Here is a 20,584-nt window from a genome sequence, read left to right on the forward strand (position 1 = left end):
TTTTGTACACATTTAATGCTTTTTATTAAAAAAGAAGTTATTACAGTTTATTTGTACACAACTATTTAAGAGGTTATAATCCTATAGATAGAGGGCATTTGTCATTACGACACTCATGCCCACTACATAATCACAATGCAAAGAAATGGGTAGGGATGGGGGGAAAAGAAACAAGCGGAGAAGAAAGTGTGGGAGGGTGAAGAGAGAGGGGGGGGCGAGAAATAGACTCGGGACGGATTCAAACCGCCCTTTAAATTTCTCAAGTATCACGCACAAACGAGGAACCGAATAAAGACTGCTAACGTAACGTTGCTATTGTCGTGTCCGAAACTGCACGCCCCGCGGTAAAGAAGCAAAACAAACGGACAGAACTTAGCGTCAGCCCTGTTCGGTTCGCTTGCACTTGCACCATCCGAACAGTAACGCGAAGCCGCAAGCTCCGGAGCTGCTGGCGGAAGACGGAAATTTATCTTCCCGTTGCTAAGAGACAAGAGGCAACCAGCCACAGCCAGTAGGCTGAACTGTACATTGCTCGCGCTGTCCCTGACTTCGTGCGAGCGCGTGTGCGTGTTAAAATACAGAGGTTACACTCACTTGCACCCATCGTCTTGTAATACGTGATGGAGACACAAGCCATGTGTATTAAAACTGGGTCACATCCTCAGGGAGAAAAGCCTGTTGCTACCTTTTTTTGTAGGTATGAATAAAAATCCTGGAACAGAAGAAATGTAATTTTTTCAGCCTTTTAATTACTTTATTAAAGTTACAAGGGAAGCACATTTATTTTAAATTTCCTTCAGAATTTTGGATGCCTGGTCATTTATTACTTGACATGAGGGTTAAAAACAAACAAGGTTGATAAAGGTTATAAATATTCCTCATGTCAGTGTGGTTCAAGAGGGGGAGTGGAGGGGGGGGGGGTGCAGGGAACACAACATAAAACCACTGACTTCATTTTTCTACACAGATTGTCCCACATTGTTGTTGTCATGTGCTGCTACCATAGCAACAGAGTGTGGTTGAGAGGCAGGCGGCCATTGTGGCTCATTTCCACGAGACACTGGTGTATGCAGGTCAACAAGCTTCGCCCATAGCCTAAAAGAAAGGGAAAATTAAGAAACCCCAGCGCTTGGGTCTCTCTCTTCTGTGCAAGACTGCCTCCCCCTTGCACTGCATGTGCCTTCCAATGAATAAACACAAGCATGTTAACACACAGCCGCATTTTTAATTATTTTCTTAATTTGACTGGAATACAATACTGCATAAATTTGAAGAAATAAAGATATAAAAACTGGCAAAAAAAAAACCAAAACAAAACAAAAAAACTTAAAAAAGTAATAATTCAAGTGTACTCATACGGTACAATATAGATGAACCACCACTACCCGTCTTATAACAACGGTGTCCATTAAATATTAGATTTTTTAAATTTGTTAAAATAGCCCCTTTTCCTACCATGAATAGACAGACAGCTCGGGGTAAAGGGTAAGCTGACTCGGACAAACTGAAGAGACCCGAGTAACAGCGGCCAACTGCGCCTGCCCCATCTCAGGAAGCAGAGTCAGGCCACTCTGTTTGGCATTAAATCGACGGGTCGACCTGGTCCTGATCCGAAAATCTGAGGCCACGGCTGGAAAATCCAGCCACCTTTAACGGCCAGACCTCAAGAGAATACTGAAAAAAGAAAAGAAAAAAAAAAAAAAAAAAAAAAAAAAAAACAAGGTTAATCCTTTATCCCAGTGTGGCATTGATCACATATTACAGGTTTATCTTTCCATCTCTGCATTTGCATGAAGACGATCTTACGCACTCTGTTGTTACGCTATAATCCTTAAACGCAATTCTCTGTTAATCTGTGTCCCAAAATAAAAAATTTAAAAAAGCAACCTATGTGAACTCAGAGATCGGTTGACCTGTACAAGTCTGCTGAATTTGCATAAAGGGACAAGCAGGGATGTACACATCTTTGGAATATCTTTTTAATCCACAGAATAGACTAACTGAAATCAAACACCTTTTTTTCCCCCATTAGCTCAAACAAAGCTATTTCTATGAGTAATAAAACCATACTTTTTTTTAAACTGAATTCACCACCCAGCAAACTAACTATCCCTACGTAAGTCAAACACCTATTTATATAGTTTAGCACAAGCGATAGGCAAGTTGAGAAGTTCGACGAGTTTTACGAGGACCCCGCAGAGATTCCCCACCGCGATTCCCGCCTTCTAGTGAAGAAGAACCGAGCAAAACCAACACGCGCTACGTACGCACCTCTAACCCCGAGAGAGAAGCCACACAAGCGGAAGCGTCTCTTAAATATTATCATATTAGCTCAACGAAGCCCTACACAACTTCACTTCTGTATCATGCCACAGTGTACAAAAGGATGTTCTGAAGAAGAAAGAAAAAGAAAAAGAAAAAAGTTCTCTGGAAACTGATGGGGATATAAAATGAAGGGGGGGGGGTACAGGCAGACTTTTTAAATTTCTCTTTTCATGAAACAAAACGTCATCTTAAAAAATAATAATTGTGCTTTATGGATACGGACAGTGTCCAGCGCCCTCGGCAGCACTCTGTGGTTATTTAAAGGGGAATAACGCGCCCCCACAGACACGAGGGGGAGGGGGATGCTGCGCAGTCACGCGACCGGACGCTCCGCTGCGCAGCTCGTCCTGCGGGCTGCCGGTCGCCTGCGACACCCTGAACGGCTGCTGGAGCTCAGAGAGCAAGGGGAGAGAAATCGGGGGGAGGAACTCGGACAGGAACTTTGTTCAAAAATATTCACCGGGATTCCACACGCGTGTAGCTTCTAATAGCATGAGTCAGCAGGTGTGCTGTACTGAAAACCACTGTCTATGGTGAGAGGGAGTTTGGAACACTATTCTCCGGTGAGTATCAGCGGATCAAGCACGCTGGCCTGGTATTCAGAAACAACATCCCCTTTAACGTTTCGACGTCCGCCTGCTAGTCCCCTAATTCAAGCGGGAAACGCGGGCGGTTGGACAGGATGGCGGGTGGTGGACGTGCCACGACAGGCGGCGGTTTGGCGGTCCGATCCAGAGGAAGGCCAAAACGCGATAATGGCACGGAACAACCACTCAGATTTCCGCCACCCGTTTCGGTATCTGTAACAATCCACAAACTTAAAGAGGGAAGAAAACCAGCCGCCAAAAAAAAAAAAACAGCCGCGGAGAGAGGCCAACGCTGAGTGGGTAGTAACGATCGGCGAGTGTACCAGACGGCGTTTCACATATCCAATCAAGTTTCAACACTCTCTTTTGTCATAAAAAGGAAAATAGAGAGGGGGAAAAAAAACTTTAAAAGGGGGCTAAAGGAGTGGGAACTTTCCGGTCGCAGCCCAAACGCGAGTACAGCGTTTCCACGGCGACGGGTCACATGGTGAAGAGTCGAGCTTCCCCTCGGCCTCCCCGTCAGGAGGGGCCCTCCATTTTGTTCTAGAAGTTTAGTCGCACGTGAGTACGGTAGACCGGGTGGAGTGGGGGGGGGATGATCACATGCATTCGAGCTATGCAGCTACCAAAGTGGAATGTGGGGAGATGTTGTGTGCCTTAAAGTGGGGGGGGGGTGGGGGGGCAGGAAGAGAAATGACCGAGAGGTGAAGAACATCTAAGAGGGTGAGATATACACCGACGCTATATCCATAAAAATCCTTGTTTTTTTTTTGTTTTTTTGTTTTCGTTTTTTAGTAATAAAAAAAAAACAGAAAAAACAAAATCGCCCTGTTTAAATATGAATATTTTAAGTCTGCTTCTCATGGTTAGGAAATCACATAGTCTCTGTGGTTACGGGGTGACTCTATATACTACAATTCCATATCCTGCGCTTCGTCTTCCGAAAAATCCGACATGGAGCTTTCTGACGAGGTGTCCCCGGCTCCCTCCTCCTGCTCCTTCAGCGCCTCCTCTGTTGCATATTTCTGAATGTACTCTGCAGAGAGAGAGAGAGAGAAAGAGACAGAGAGAGAGGAAGAGACAGAGAGAGAGACAGAGAAAGAGAGAGAGAGAGAGAGAAGAGAGAGAGAGAGAGAGAGGGAGAGAGAGAGGAAGAGACAGAGAGAGAGACAGAGAGAGAGAAAGAGAGAGAGAGGAAGAGAGAAAGAGAGAGAGAGAGAGAGAGGGAGAGAGGGAGAGGAAGAGACAGAGAGAGAGACAGAGAGAGAGAGAGAGAGAGGACACACAAATACCGCACTGAGAAGAGCTGCACCTGTTCAACATGGCAGTGCACGGCTAAAATACAGACACACATGCATACACACACACACACATGTGCACACTGACGAATACACACACGCACTTTCTCTCTATGTCTCACTCGCACTTGCACATGCACATACACACGTGCATGTGTAAGCACACACGCACACACAGTGTCTGATTCAGACCAAGAGTCAGACCGGAAGACAGACACAGACAGATACATGCACTCCCCGGGGAAATGACACCACAGAGACTCAGCCCATGTGACAGGGGCCCACAGCAGCAGCCAATCAGAGCCCGGCTGCAAGAGAAGGGCTCTCAGGTGACCCACTCAAAATACGGCTTGTGTCGCAGGGACTCATAGGCAACAGCCAATCAGAGTTTACCCACACAGAGCCAACCCGTGACACACTGTGACATCAGTCCTCAGAGCACTGTGTACATATCCATGAGGACTGTTTCATTCTATTACTAAACTCCTTTTCACTTTTTGTTCTTTTATAACTGGCAGCCTTCAAAAGGTCATCGTCAACTTCTAATACTGGTCAGGAATACCAACTGCAACTTCTAAAAGCACTTCTGCACCATCAGAACACAGCTTGCTCCGCACCACATGATGTATAACATACAGTGAGCTCCATAATGTTCAGGAAAAATACTTTTTTTTTTGGCTCAGTACTCCACAATTTTGGATCTGTAATCAGCTCACTAGTGCTCCCGTTCTTCTAAATAATGTCACAAACAGTTGATTTTGGTTAGCATAAGGTTTGGCCTCTGTCTCTGACCGTTTTAACTTCTCATTTCTCAGCCTCATAATGGCTTCTTCATTGGCACAGCTCTGGTCCTCACATTGACAAACGCCAATAACAGACTCCAAAGGCAATCAAAAGGCTAGAAACCAAGCCTAGATACTGAAAGCTCTCTAATACCTGCACTAAGTAAGAAACTGAACACACCTGACTATCCAGAAACACCTGAGACACCATTTGTCCCCACCTGAGAACGTACACTTCATCCACAAGCGCATTGTTTGATTACAAATGTAAAACTGTGGAGAACAGAGCCAAAACAAGAAAAAAAAATATGTATTAAGTCCCAAACATTATGGGGCTCACTGAATATTACAAAGAGGATGAATCCCTCACAGTCATCAAAGCCTTTGGGACAAAACCCATATAAAATACTCCACTTACAAGACTCAATCTCCGACGAGAACCTAATCGTGTCAGGATAACGAGCCTCAGCTCTCCGCCGGTTTATTTTTAGAGGTCATCAACGGAACGCTCGTTGATTACAGTCGCGTAAATAAGACGCTCGTCCGGAACGCGATTAAAAACGGGTAAATAAGAGAGGTTTCCGCGCGTCGCCTCACCTTTAATTTTCTGCTTGTACTCCTCGGGCCGGTGGAGGTACATGGCGGCCGCGTCTCCGTTCAGCGGGTCTATGGGGTTGGGGTAGGCCAGCAGCTGGGGCAGGAACGACTCAAAGATGTTGGTGAGATCTGCCCCAGAGACAAACGGAACACACACAAACACAAAAACTTCATAAATTTAGCACAATCATAAGTTTCACAACGTCCATTTTAATTGCTGTAAAGGATGTGCAGCGAAAGTACGGGTCACGGTTAAAAGCTTTTTTTTTTGTAGGCCCAAAATTCTCCGGGTAGGCCCCTGGCGCACATTGCTCGAGCCTGTGACAGGGGGCGCAGTACCGCAGGTCCCAGCTGGGTGTCACTGTTGAGCACACCCGATCAATCCGGAATTTCAGACAATAGAACTGCCACGAGTTCAGTTTGCTTTTCAAGCGGTCAGGGACTCACTACTCAGTCCCCGCCCCCAATGTTGGTTCCAGTGGGGGGTACCTGTTTATTAAAAAAATATAACTATTGTGAAACACTGCGCGACAAGCCGTTTGCAAATGCTGCCATGCAAAATAAGCATGGACTAGTTCATCGATTCTGAACTGTGGGTTAGGTAACTCAGGCACAAGCGACAACCGAATAATTTAATACCCTCAGATCCTCCCCTAATTCAGACTGTGATTGATTTTGTAGGTCAAGATGTAGGTTTCGCAGGTGGATCTGGTTAAAATTCCATCTATCAGCGCGCTCGCGCACGGTTCTGCAGCGATTTAAATTCACATGAAGAAATACCTGATGAAATCTGACGCTTGACAACTGTAATATATCTTGTGGTGAAAAAAACACACACACACACACACACACACGCACTGCCTTCGCAGAGCAGCGCGGAGACAAAAAACACCGCCCCCACAGTAAATGGGGTGAATATTGCACAAGCACGTGGTGCTAGACATGGAGGTTTATATATAGAATACTATTACAACACAATTGCAAAACTCAGCAGCAAACGATAGGCTACGCGCTACCGCTCAACCCAAAGCAACAACCGACGCCGATACCAAAGAATGTTTGCGGCGTTTCGGACGGCGAGGCGACAGTGGTCCCCCACCGTCGGGCCTGCCCTAAGTGTTTTCGCGATACGGCGTTGGGTACAGTAGAGGACGGGAAAAGGAGCCTGCCACTCTCCAAGGCAGAGCGGGCGGCGGGGAAGGAGGCGCTAATCGTTAGCGGAGCGGGCCGTCTGTCAGGGAAAACAGAGCCGTTTTTCCGACCTTGACCACTCAAGGCATTAACTCGTTAGCGTTAGCAGAAAGTAAGAGGATTAGACGCTGCTGCCCGTGTAGAGGGTCAGGGTAACACAGAGCTGCTGTGGCTGCTCTCGCTTTCTGTGTCCCGCACTTAGTCCCTCTCTCTCTTGCTCAGTCTCTTTCTCTCTCTCCATCACTTAGTCCCTCTCTCTCCCTCCCTCCCTCACTCACTCACTTAGTCCCTCTTTCTCTCTCTCTCTCCCTCACATAGTCCCTCTCCCTCACTTAGTCCCTCTTTCTCTCCATCTCCCTCACTCAGTCTCTTTCTCGCATTCCCTCACTCAGTCTGTTTCTCTCGCTCCATCACTGAGTCCCTCTCGCTCCATCTGTTCTCTCTCTCCCCAACTTTGTCTCTCTTTTTCTCTCCCTCTGTCGATCAGTCCCTCTTTCTCTCCATCTCCCTTGCTCAGTCTCTCTCTCTCTGTCTCCTTCGTTCACCTTATTCTTTCTCAGTCCCTCTTTCTGTTCATCTCTCTCTCAGTCCCTTTTTCTCCATCTCTCTCCCTCGTTATGTCTCTGTCCATCCCTCTGTCCGTCTCTTTCTCAGACCCAATCAGATGCAGCACTGTACCTGTCCCACACCCAGCCTACACCAGACCGCCCTCCTTCCCCCAGAACAAACAGACTCACCGTACAACGCAGTCCACGTCTGGTTGATTACATCTAGACACACGGTTCCTGACCTGAAAGAGAATGGCACAGAGAAGCTGAACCTGAGAACACTATTCAACATCATCCCCAGCTGGTCTAGACACACAGCCAAAGGCAAAGGCACTTCCTTTTTTGAGATCAGCTTTTGACAGTGAGTTAACCACAATCACCATTAATCATTTTTTATCTTAACATGAGTGATCTCAATGCTCTCTTCTGCCCCAGACACCGGTAACCTGACACATCATATTACTTGGCTAAGTGGTATTATCTAACATTACAACGACAACATTTATATGTACAATTTCAATGACATTGTACAATGTTAATTTATTGTACAATGTACAATCACAACCATTACAACAGCCGAGTACCAGATTAGGGGAGTCAGGAAATCCAGCCAGTACACAAAGACAAATGTTCAACTTACGCTTCGTCGATGTTCGGATGAAAAATTTTATTCATGAACCCTGCAAGAGATCACAGACACAGAAGTTATTTATACCAATGGCGCAGCCTGAAGCAAATTAGCTTCAAGATTTCTTTTATTTATGGTTGCGGCAAAGTACAAAAATTGACTTAAACAATAAACTGAAAAATAACACTTCATTAATGGAAGGAAAGGAGAAGACAGTGAGAAAAGTACACCTAAAAGAAAGGTGCAGACTAACTGATTATATTAATACTAAAACTGAGGTCTGACTAGCTACCATCTCTCAAGCACACATTTATTTTTATTGACAGCTGGGAAACTGGCAAGGCTTCTTCAGCAAAACACGATCTCCAGTGCATATAAACTGCTGCATTTTGAATACGTCTTCCTTGCGTTTCGTAATTACAGAGAACACCGCTGACAGAAATGCTCTGTCCACAGCGCGTAGTTGCTGTTGTTGCGTCTGCTCTTTGGACACCTTAAGCACATCTTCATTCCCTCCCCAGCGATGGCGCTGGTGACAGGTGTGTGGGGTCTACGGGGGCCTGCCCCGTTGGCCCGAATTAGTTCACATGGACCAACGGCCGGATTACAGGAGCACTCTGACCCCCCTCCTCTAAGCAGATATCGCCGGTCTGGCACTGCCGGGCGGTTCGGCCCGTCTCCGGAGCAACCGTGCGCCAGGGCGGCAGCGGAGTCGCCAGCGGCCGCGGTTCGACCGCGCGGCCCGAAAGCCTCCCCGCTAATCTCCGCCAGGGCCAAGGGGATTACCGGCATCGGCGAGGGCGCGTCCGACTTCTAATAACACCGAACAGCGCCCGATGCACCAGGCCCTGGGGTCAGCTCTAACGCCCCCCCCCCTCAGCAGGATTACTGTCTAACCACGGCCCAGCACAAAGGGCGAATCCCCTACTGCTGGGGAGGCAATCTCAAGTCCACGGGGGCCTGCAGGACTGTGTGCTTTCTTTTCAACCAGCAGCCAGTTTACGCTTATGGAAGCACGGCTTGTGGAGTCTTCAGTCAGTCAATGAGTAAAAGTAATTGCTAACTGCTAAAACGCACCAAAAAGCAGCAGAAACTCCACCCACCCCCCCAGGGCTGGTGTCTAAGTTCTCCGGTCTAGAGCAGGGGGGTCCCAAACTGTGCGCCTGGGACCCACTAGGGGGGTGTGGGAGGAGCTGAGAGGGGTTACGGGGTCATGAGACAAAAATAACTCCAAGTACTCGAAGTCTATTCTAAGACTTCCCCATGGACATTCACACCAGTGATTAATCTCCCTACTCACTCAACTGAACTCTGAACGTGCCAATACACTTGAGTTCAATAAGTGAACCTGTTGTGCGACAGTCTACGCTTACATGGGCCACAGGAAAGCTATCTGTCCATTTAGCGGGTCATGGGCCCAGAAAGATTGGGGAAAGACTGGCAAAGAGAAAAGACAGGATTAATCATGGCAGACACGGAGACGTTAGAGAGATCTGTGAGAGTACCTATGGATGGAGATTTGAAAGGGTATTTGTCCGGCAGATCTACTCGGACCTTCCACACTCCCCCTTCGTACGGTGCTGGGGAGACAAACACAGGGTTACACAGGTCACATGTGTGTGTGGGGGGAGTGGGGGTCCTTATTGACAGGTGGCGGGGGGCTGGGCCCTGATTGACAGGTAGTTGAGGGATGGCGTCAGAGACCAGGCGACAACAGGTCGAAATCATCGGCAGGGCTGAAAACACACCTACACACCAGGACTCAAACCCGGCCCGCAGGGCCTGTAGTACCGCTGGCTTTCACTCCTCCCCCCAAACAGGGACTGATTTAAACCTGATGCACCAGGTGAGCGTAAACTCCAGCCAATCAGTGACTTTATTGGACTATGGACCAGCAGTACTACCAGCCTTGAGGCCCAGATATGAGTCTCCCTGCTACAGATGATCTGTTCCGGTAACCAGTCAATTCCCCTTTATTTAAAGAAATTCTAACTGAAATGCAGTTCATCCGATGGAGAAATCCTCACAGAACATAAAGGGCACTTTTCAATCCATAAACTAAATTTCAATTCATTTCCTGAATTTAATCAGAACTCACAGCTACTGCAGTTAGCTCCATATTCTTATATGTGCATGCACACACACACACACACAACCACACACACACGTACATACATACATACACACACGTGCACACGTACACACACATATAATAAATATACAGATATATAAATACACAAGGATTTTTTGGAGGGGGGCTAACCCCTGCATAATACAAAGGTGCCTGAAAGACTTCCTTTTCATGGCTAAAATTAGAGCAGCGTTTTCAACAGCTGTGCAGGAAGACAACTCAAGAGCCCTTTCCTCTTGCTCAGCAACACCCCCCCCCCACCCCCAACCCCCAACCCCAGAGCCCTGCTCCACCCATCCCGCAGGCCTCGCCGTCTGTCCCTGCAAACAGAGTTCCCCGCCCACCCACACCCCGCCCCCGCCCCCAACCCGTTTTTCACCCCTGACAAACGAGCTTGACGAGTTTCTGTCAGTCTCACCCATCCGTACTGAAACCCAGCCATGCTTTCTGCCCACTGTGATAACGTTACATTCACACGCTTCCTGGATCGGGTGACACGGATTTGTTTTGACTGCGAGAAATCGGATTGTATGTTCATAGTTTTTTCCTGTGCTAATCTCACAAAGACAAAGGTCCCATATTACAGGTGTGTGATGAAATATAAAGAAACTGACTGGAAATCACGCAAAAATGGGTTCAAAGAGCTCCCCAGAGGACCCTGTGAAGCTGGAGCACTCGTCCTGGGTACAGTGACCACCCCCCCGCCCCCCCCAATTAAGAACAATCTAGACCATGCCAGTGTTACATAGGGTGATACACATTTAACCACAGTGTCACCCAAGGAGAAGGGGTTAGATTCAGAAGGATAATCACTCCTCATACCACAACAGTGACCCCTCTGGTGGCTGGGGGAACTGCAGTATGTCTGGGCCAGCCGCACAGTGACCTGAGCAGCGACCTGCGCAGCTGGGCAGATGGACTGCAGGTGGCGGAGAGGCAGCGGCAGGTAGTACGTTTCGGAGAGCGGCAGGCACACACAATACGCCGCGCACTCTGCCAAACTCAATTGGGATGGAGCCGCAAAACCAAACAGCTTTCAAATACAATAACAACTGCAACCAACAACACATTCGGAGGCAATAATAGGGCATTTAAAAAACAAAAAGAAAAAAAAAAACAAACGCAATGGCACACCGCCAGAATTTTAGCTAATTGTTTTTAGCTGAAACCTTGGCAAACCAACTCTAAACATGCTCATTACAGTGATAATAACATTGATTCACATCCTGCTAGATCTTCTTGCATTTCATGGCTGATAGTTCCAGACGAGTCTTTCAGAGTGAGGAAGCAAAAGGAATTTAAAAAGTAAAATAAGGAACATATGAGAATAAAAATACACTTACTTCCTTGTGGTCCGTAAAACTTCACTACGAATTCGTTGAGTCCACTCAAGATTGTGACTTCATGTTTACTTTCAATACTGAGAGGAGGTTAAGGATGGAATCTGCACGCACCTGTAGCCTGTTTCATTCTGTTCATCCTGTTAACATTTGAATAAATGCCCTTTGATGCAAATTTAGCAGAGGCTAAAACAATAGAAAACTGCATACTCATGTCAAGCTTTCGATTATTTAGCTTTACATCACATGCATTGTGGTTTGCACATATTAAAAGTAACTGGCTGAAACTGGAAACTTTGTGAGACTGCGTTTATCAGTACTTCAAATACAGGAACCTATCTGACCCAAGCACAGTGACATAAGAAGAAGAGGTGACATAAACAGGAAACCGTCTGCGTGTGTCTGTGTGTGTGGGGGGAAGGTGCTGAATGTGGCCCCATACTGCATGAGTGACCTTAACATCGCCCAGGGAGGAAGAGTTCTCGTCAACAGGTTACTCCAGTGCTTTTCTGCACAAGAGCTCCCCCTCTGTTCAGACAGGGAACCGCGTGAGACACAACCTCTCACAGTACGCTCGCTTGTTTTTCTTCTCCTTTAACCGTAAAGCCTCCCATCCGTGACTCATCCTTCAGTCCTTACTGCAAATTCTTGCCATGGCTTGTCATTCTACCGTCCCTGAAATGCTGCCCTCGGGTAAAAGCGCTACCAGGTCAGAATGCTGGGGTTTTTTTTTTGTGAGCTGCAGGTTCGAATGGGGGGATGGTCCAGGCTGCTAACAGCGTGCTCCAAGATCAGCTGAGCTAGACCAGGGTAAGCAAGCACCACAAATCACCTTTTCAGGCCACAAACCTGGTGACCCTGTGACTGTAACTCCCTAATCCACAGCAGAGGGCTCTTTTACCTGGCCCTGCGTCTCATTCCGTCACAAAGGGGAGCGGAGACCCGGAGCTAAGAGCAGGAAGACTGATCAATATCCCCCTGAGCCCAAGAGCACCTGAATCAGCCTTCAACCAGTCGGCCTGTAAATCACAGGATTTTATAAACTTCATTTTATCTCTCTATCACACACACACACACAAAAACACACACAAACAACCCTCCCCCAATACACACACACCCCTCGCTTATCCCCCTGCCCTGCCCTCCCCCAACCACACACACACATACACACACTATTGGGAAACAGCCACCGCTCTTCCAACAGTGGGCAGTCCTACTATAGATGAACGACAAAGTTCCTTTTCAGCTGTAAACAGCACAACCCCACACCCATCGTACAAAGCCCAAGCAAAACAAAGACAAGCCAATTCCATTTAGCCAACAATTTATACAGTAGCCAGCTTCTCCTGCTGAAAACCATACAGCGCTATAACAACTCAAGCACTCTAGTGTAAACAAAAGCTTTGAGAGTCATGTGAGGAATATTACAGCCCTGCTTTTGCCAAAGGGCGTGGTTATAACTACACATTCTGGCTTCAGTGGTTCAAAATGAAGAAGTGCTTTTAGACTAGGCCATAAATATTTTAATATTGAATATATCTGCTCTTTAATTCACCCCAAACACTTGATTCACTGTATTCAGCCACATGCTTATCTTCCGTGACTGGTCTGTGCGATAAATAAAAACGTAGTATGGAACAAATGATGAAACAAGTGTATTTGATCCCCTCGTCTTGTAAAAAAAAAAGCTTTGGAAAAACTTCAATCCAAATACGCAATCAGTATGAGATCAGTACGCGATCTGGAAGTCTTTGTTAAGCATTCAGTAAGCAAACAGTAGATGACAAGCAAACAACCAGCAAGAGATCAGTCAGAGATCAGTCAGCGATCAGTAGGCAATCAGTAAAAGATCAGTCAAAGGTCAGTAAACAAACAGTACTAGAACAGTCAGCAATCAGTTATGGGTAAGCGATCAGTCAGTTCTCAGTAAGGGATCAGCAGCCTCGCGTTCCCATTCTCAGGTCTCATCTCTCGGCTCCAGGGCCTGTGGGTCGCAGAGTCACGCTCGCGGTCCTGTTCACGGCGGAGGCGGAGCTTAGGCGGAGCTTGAGGAGGAGCGGATTGGGAGAAGGCCCCCGCTGTCGGGGGGGGGGGGGGGGAGCTGGCGGCCGATCAGAATTCCAGCAGGCCGGCAACAAGAGAGCTCTCATTCAGCGGGGCCCGGGGCCCTTATTTGCATTCGCACAGTCTGGGAGGCCAAAGAGGCACTGCTCTCCCGACTGCACCAAAAGCACAGCAAACACCGAGGGCTTGGGCTCGCAGCCAAGAGACCCCCCACCCCCCCACCACGCTCTCGCTCAGTCTTTCTCCCGTTCTCCCTTTCTTTCGCCCTCCCTCACCCTCCATTTTCATCTCTCCCTCTTCCCCCCTCACCCTCACCTTCCGTTTCCCTCACTCCCCCCACCCTCTAAATTTCACACGTCTCCCCTCTCTCTTTCTCTAGTTCTCCCTGCTCTTGCGTTCTCTCCCTCTCTCTCTCTCTCTCTCTCGCATGCGGGGGTGCAGTCGCGTGACCCGTGGCCGTTAGCCTATCATTAGCTGCTGCTGTCAGGCAGTCATTTCTGACACCACAGTGGGAAAGCCAAGAGACTCCCAACGCGGCCTCAAAAGCCACCAGGTTTGGCAACGTTGAAACCCCAAAATACCCCACCCACTGCACACCATCACACATGAAACCACTGAGCTGGGGAACACGTTTCCAAATACCCCCCCAAAAAAAAGAATAAAGGATCTGGTAGTGGATCTGAGGGGAGATTAAAGTGAAACTCATGACTGGAGTGCCAGAAGTCGCAGCCTCTTGCCCTGGCTCTGATATCAAAGCCCTGGATTTACACTTGGATAAATAAAAGCGTCCCAACTGACTTCCACTGACACAAAGCTATCAGCCCAACGAAAGAACTCCACGCCGGCGCCATTTCATAAAGCTGAACGCCTGAGAGCCCCCGCCCCCCCCACATTTACCCAATCAGCTTCAGAGCAAACAAGCCTAATCAAAGGGAATTCCTATTCTGAATGGAGCGCTTTTAACAATGCGCCTATTTAACCCTTTGAAGAGTATGTTTTCTGGAATGTTTTTTCAAAATTCTACATCAGTGTTCTAGAACTCCATTGCTTTCAGTTACCAGCAGTGATGGTGACATCAGAATTAGAAGGTTCAGTTCAGAACATTCTAATCACATGTTTGTGACCTCACACCTTAAAGGGAGACGCGACCCCTTTGTGTTTGTTTATGGTTATGGTATTGTTCCCGGCTCTGAACGTTGTGTAACTTACAGACTTGTCACTATGCCCCCGGACAGACACATCTGGTATGTGAGATTATGGACTTCCCACGAAACCCAGTAATCTGCCGTCTTTCTTTAGATCTCGGTCTCGAGCGGTTTGCGCCGTAAGCCTGCGCTCGTCACCGCTGGAGACCGGAGCGGTTCATCCGGAATGAGTCGACAGCGCATTCCTACGGGCGTGCGCTGGAGGGCACGCGTTCTGCCGTTATTCTGAACCCGCAGAATGCGGGGAGACAAAATGTGCTCCGTTCCTGCGAAATCTGGGACGAGCGTCCCGCGAACGCACGGCGAACGCACGGCAAGCGACCGGCGGCGGCGCTCTCCCGCTGACGAGCCGCGGCAGCTGCCGCCTTTCTCCGGGGCCGCGACAGCTCCCCCGCAAAGGGTTAAAAACGACAGGGGATTTATTTTTAGCCGCAGAGATCTGACAGCGCCAGCTCGGGCAACAGAGACACGAGACGAACAGGAAGCACCGCAAACGCTGGACGAGGTCCACGAGAGAGAGAGAGGAAGTCCGTCTCCGTGTCCAGCGACCGCGCTCGACGCTGAGCAAACGCTCGCTACGCACCAAACTACGCGTCACATTTCAATATCTTGAATTGCGATAATTAATCGCCTAGCTCTGTCAACTGAAGCTCACCCCTACTGTCAACAACGCAGTAAAATGTCCAGGGTTAATTAAACTCTATCAGAGTACAATAGGGGCCATATGTACTCTGTTTATTTAACACTGAACATTTCTGAGTAAGGGTTAAAGGACATCATGAGGTGAAGGCAAAAAAAACAGTCAACACAAACTCTCGCTCCTGGAGAAAAAACAAAACACCTGTGTTCCAGTGTTCCATGACCCCATTATGATTCTTGCAAGTGAACGTTATCGAAACTGGAGAATATTTGCTACTACAAAACCAATGAAGTTGGGGCTATGACACAGAACTCTACAGTGCTCCCATTTTAGGAGCACTTGCTCCTGAAAATCGATGTGCGCTGACTGGAAAAATAATTTAGGAGCACATCTACGAATTGGGGTGCATTAGGGTGCTGCTAAATTTTTCAACTTAGGAGAACGTGTGCTCCTTGGGAAAACAGTTAGCGTAGAGCCCTGTGACACCCAATCAGGGAAGGGCAGGGTCAACTGTACTCCACCCCCTAAGAGGCCCAGTTTAACAGTGTTCCAACACCACTTGTAATTAAAAATGATTTAAAATGTTGGGAACATGGGAAATGTTGTTTGGATACTGGTTCCTGGTGAAATGGCGAACAGGCTCAGCCATTGGCAAGTAATAAGGAACGGCAGTGAATAAGGAACCTGAGGTGAATCCTTGTGGTGTAAGGAGTCGTCTGCCATCAGCAGAACTGCCCTTTTTAACAACTTGCACTGACCTATGACCCTGTGACCCCACGACCCCATGACCGTACAAGCCCTACCAACCATCTGGCTTCATCACCCTTGCAGACCAGGAACCGAATGTTCCACCCACTGACCGCCCCGTTGGACTTTACCTCGTTGGCCGACTGTAGGGCCATTCTACTGAAAACATCAGAGCTCACGAGTGGACCATCCGTCCATAGTTAATACACAAAGCCTTAATGGAAAAACACAAAATTAATTAATGTATAATTTGCAAATGAACGGCATTAACTGGCAGAACTATATCAAGCTGTTATCTGCCAGTTAGTTTTCATTAAGAGTGAGTTAGTGTTGTCCTCTCCTAGGCAAATTCATCTTTTAGTCAGAATTTCTCCATGTACTGAGAAAATGCCTTCCCTAACATGCCAGTTTGGGCCAAACAGCAGTGTGAATTTAGCGCTGTGTTCAGAACCACCCTTAAGTGAGCGCTGACCGCACTCCTGAGCACCGCACTGCGGCTAAGGGGCGGTTTTCAGCACAAACCCGAGCCACCCGAGCGAAAAATATCTCAGGCCAGAAAGAAAACATGTTCGTTTCCAGAAAGGCTAAAATCCGTTAACGGGCACAAAGAGGAACCCTTTCTTTAAAAAAGCCGCGAGACGGCGTGTCCGCCGTTAGGGAGGAGCTGCGGGACGCGGCGGTACGAAAGAGGCTCGGCCCGAGGGCCGGGACGGGCCGGGCCGGCTCAGCGGAAAGCGGAGGAATCCGTACGGCGCGACTCGCCGCGGAAAAAACTTCTCACGTCAAAAAAAAAAAAAAAAACAACACCCCGACGGTTTCTCCGTGTTTCATCATCTTTCTGCGCTGCCTTTCAACGTCAGGGGGAAAAAAAGAGAAAAAGGAAACACAGATGAATCAGAGGCTGGCGTTTTTACAGAGCGATGGTTCTGACGCTCTGAACGGAACGGGATGCGGACGTTAAAGAGATTAACGTCGCCGCGCCGTGGAGCCGTGCGCGAGAGTTTGTAAGGCGCGTACGATGAAAGCCCCCCCCCGCCCCCCGTCAGACTGATCTCTGTGCCGGATTATCCGCTGCCTGTCCGCCCGTCCAGAATTATATACGACAGAATTTTCTGTCACCTCTTTTCACACTTTTGCGCTGAGTGTGTGTGTGTGTGTGTGTGGACGTATGTGCACGCAGGTGTGTATGCATGCGTCTACATTCACAAAGTAACGGTGTATCCCCAGTGGAAACCGACAGTTTTTTTTTTTACGGTTCCTCTGTGACTCAATGCCACAGCCACACCAGTACTAGCCTTTATCTGCAGGGCCCACTAAACAGGGGCCACTAAACAAAGCCTGTTAAACAGGGGCCGCTCATAGGGGCCACTCGTTGGGGTCCGCTAGACAAGAGCTACGAAACAGGAGCCTGTAAGCAGGACAGGACAAATCTCCTTCCTAAAAAGAACACGCCTTAATCACCCCCATTATGTCACAGACAAATATCTAAGCCCTTCTGCAGCACATCTCATTATGTGCCTGCTACCTGTACCAGACTCCAGGTAAGCCTCCTCTTTGTCACTCTGGTCTTAGCGAAGGCCCGGTGGGTCAGCAGTGCAGATTAAACAGGGACGTGTCAGAGCGTCGACTCAAACCCCAGCACAGACTCCTTCTAGGAAAGGACGCGACTGTGGGAAGATATTTCAGCCAACCTCCACAGCTGCACTGTTTCAAAAAGGACTTCACGGCCAAAGTTGCATGCTGTCGTAGGCCAGTCGAGATAGTCACTGTGAAAAAGGATGACTTTCTGGGGGGGGGGGGCAGACTGAACGCATTGAATGCACTGAATGTTGCATGTGGGCTGTCGTTTGCGTCACATTTGGGGCCCCCCGTGAAATCAAAGGCAGGAAGTGAGACTGTGTTCAGCTTCGGGGAGCGAGGTGCAGCGACGTTCAGGGGATGCTACACCGATACAGCCAGATCCGCTAACCCGCTACAACGCCTCGCTTTAAAAGCACAAGGCTTTCCAGCCCGTGGCTACACAACATGGATGAAGGTTTAACACTGAAAAATCCTGTCAGTTTCCTACCCCAGCCTTTGTCTTCCTTCCCAATTGATATCATAATTTTTTATTATCAATGATAATAATAGGCCATATTTATCTTTGTGTGATCAATTTGATCTTTGTGATCTCAAAGCGCTTTTACAGTGACACTCCCAGCCCCCACCAATGCGCAGCTCCTACCTGGGTGAAGCGAGGCGGCCATTTTGTGCCAGAAGGCTCACCACACATCATTAGGCTATCAGCCCTGTGCTGATAAATGTGCTCACTTAACAGGCAGACGGCCGAGGACGCTCATTACCGCCAGAGGTCTAAAGAGGGCGCGCGCATATTCGCTGGAGTCCGTGGAACGCCACGGTTCTTTTGGGGGGCAAGGCGGATTTTGCAGAATAGCTGTGCTCCTTCGTAACAGAGCCATAAGGGTTCAGCCTGTGTTTTCACCATGGATTTGCAACACCGACATATTCTCGAGAGCATTCAAGGCCCATCGATGCTCTGGTGAACAGCATCACAATTTGTATGTGATCTTAATGACCTTTAGAAAGCCAAATAATTTCACAGCCTGCTAATAACGGGCTCACAAAATGATTGCCATCACCATTGCTCACGAATGAGCTGCTCACATAGACAACAAAGGGAAAACATGATTCACAAGCACACTTTCTTTTCCAAAATAACATAAAATCCTATGGATAACACTCGGTCACTCAGGGTGAATCACTTGGTGGTATGGCTGAATAAAGATGCCTTTCTCTGGGCTGCTGGGGGGTCCAATCCTGGCCTTGTGACCCAGGATCCAGACTGTACCAGTGTGAACCATGACAGCAGGGTGTATGATTGGCTGTTGCACTCTCAAATCAACAAAAGCTGTTAAAGCAATGAGATGGGCCTACAGACCTGATGGGACACTACAGATTTTGGCACAGAAATTGGTAAAAAAAAAAAAAAAAATGTTTTTCTTTGATCCAATCGAGAGAAATATTAGAATTGAGAGGCAAACAGGAAGAGCATGTGGACGAGGAGAGAGGGGCAACCTCCCTCCCTCTATTGCTCCATCTCGCCCTCCCTCTCTCCTTCAGCAGCTGTTTGCCATTCTGTTTGCTTCCTTAGCCTGGGGGGGAGGGGGGGGGGCGTGTCCAAACTGACCTCCCCCTGCACCCCCCTAGTCCCTTATCTGGAACACATAGGGAGCACAGGGATTTGGGGGGGAGGCGGCAGACTGGAGGAAAACGACCGCGCCCAAATGGTATATGGGGGGGGGGGTCCTCCCTGTCCTGGCCCCACCCATGGCACAGACCTTTTGCGCTGGCATTAATAGCCCATCCACTCCCCACCCCCAGGGGACGAATCGCTAAAAGTCTTTTGCACAAAGATTTCAGAAAGATCTCGGTAGTGAAAAATACAAGTTTGCACGCACGGCAAACGTGGTAAGGGTTCTACAGACAGCACCACCCCCTTGAATATTTCATAAAAGGGGGTCTTTCTTTCAGTTCAACAGGAGTCTTTCCACTGCATTACGAATCGAGTGGCCCAGTCTGAGTGACACTCACGTGCTGGGGGGTGGTGCGCAAAAGCGTGGAAATGTCGCAGTATTCCCTAAACGCATATCGAAGGAGCCAGGTCCCACGACTGCTCGGACCTCAGCCACCTCAGCGAAACGTGCTCCATTACCGCCGTTCGTTTGCCTCGGTCCCGGGAGCGAGCCGCGGCCGTGGCGGCCCGACCCACGAGCCCTCAGAGAGGAGAGGCCTCCGTCCGGTTCATTACTCTCCGGGAGCTTCGGGATAATCCCCCGCCACTCAGCCCGGCGGCGTCAGCCTGGCCTCTGGACTCGAGCCGGTCGAGCGGCCTCTCCCGCGCCACAAGGTCGTCCCGTGCCATCCAGCCCCAACCCGCTTTACATACGGGGCCGGGGGGGGCGGGGGTCAGAGAGGATTTGAATATAAATGGAAATGAACGACTTCCTGTCTTTGAAACCTGCCGTCTACGCCATGGCGAATCGCTCAGGTCACTAGCTTTTTTTTTTTTTTTTTTTGGAAGTGATGAAGTTCCTAGAAACTCAGGTTGAGCGTGTTATGAGTGAATGAATGAATGACTGACTGACGGCAGCTGGGCGTGGCCACGCGCAGCCTGACATCGCTCTAGCAACCAGCTCGGCGACAGTAATAACTCCGCCCTGCAGAGCTCTGCGACTTCCACATTTGGATACAACATTCTAGAGCTCTTAAAACATGAGCCGCTGAGCCGCAAACACAAGTGCACACACACGCGCGCGCACACACACACACACACACACAAATATGTTAACCAAAGACACACAACGGGGAAGTTGTACAAATATAATGGATAATTTTGTCGCTCATTTAAATGGAAATGCAAAATGGAGAAAAGTAACTGGTTTAAAAAAAACAAACACATTCATGCAGTAAAATTCCCCAGCAAACTGGATGTGACACTGGC

At 48.5% G+C, this 20,584-nt stretch overlaps 1 protein-coding gene across 1 annotated transcript in view; it reads right to left on the minus strand.

The window, feature by feature from the left end:
* ube2h (ubiquitin-conjugating enzyme E2H (UBC8 homolog, yeast)) overlaps window positions 1-20,584 on the minus strand; it is a 33,613-nt gene continuing 13,029 nt past the window's right edge. The window contains exons 2-7 of the mRNA XM_064344854.1: window positions 11,431-11,507; window positions 9,462-9,536; window positions 7,969-8,008; window positions 7,518-7,570; window positions 5,590-5,718; window positions 1-3,948 (exon numbers count right to left, since the gene is read on the minus strand). Of these exons, the coding sequence (XP_064200924.1) occupies window positions 3,824-3,948; window positions 5,590-5,718; window positions 7,518-7,570; window positions 7,969-8,008; window positions 9,462-9,536; window positions 11,431-11,507 (499 nt within the window). The 3' untranslated portion in view covers window positions 1-3,823. The remainder of the gene's footprint in view (window positions 3,949-5,589; window positions 5,719-7,517; window positions 7,571-7,968; window positions 8,009-9,461; window positions 9,537-11,430; window positions 11,508-20,584) is intronic.

This window comes from Anguilla rostrata, chromosome 7, assembly GCF_018555375.3.
Source record: "Anguilla rostrata isolate EN2019 chromosome 7, ASM1855537v3, whole genome shotgun sequence".
NCBI lineage: Eukaryota > Metazoa > Chordata > Actinopteri > Anguilliformes > Anguillidae > Anguilla > Anguilla rostrata.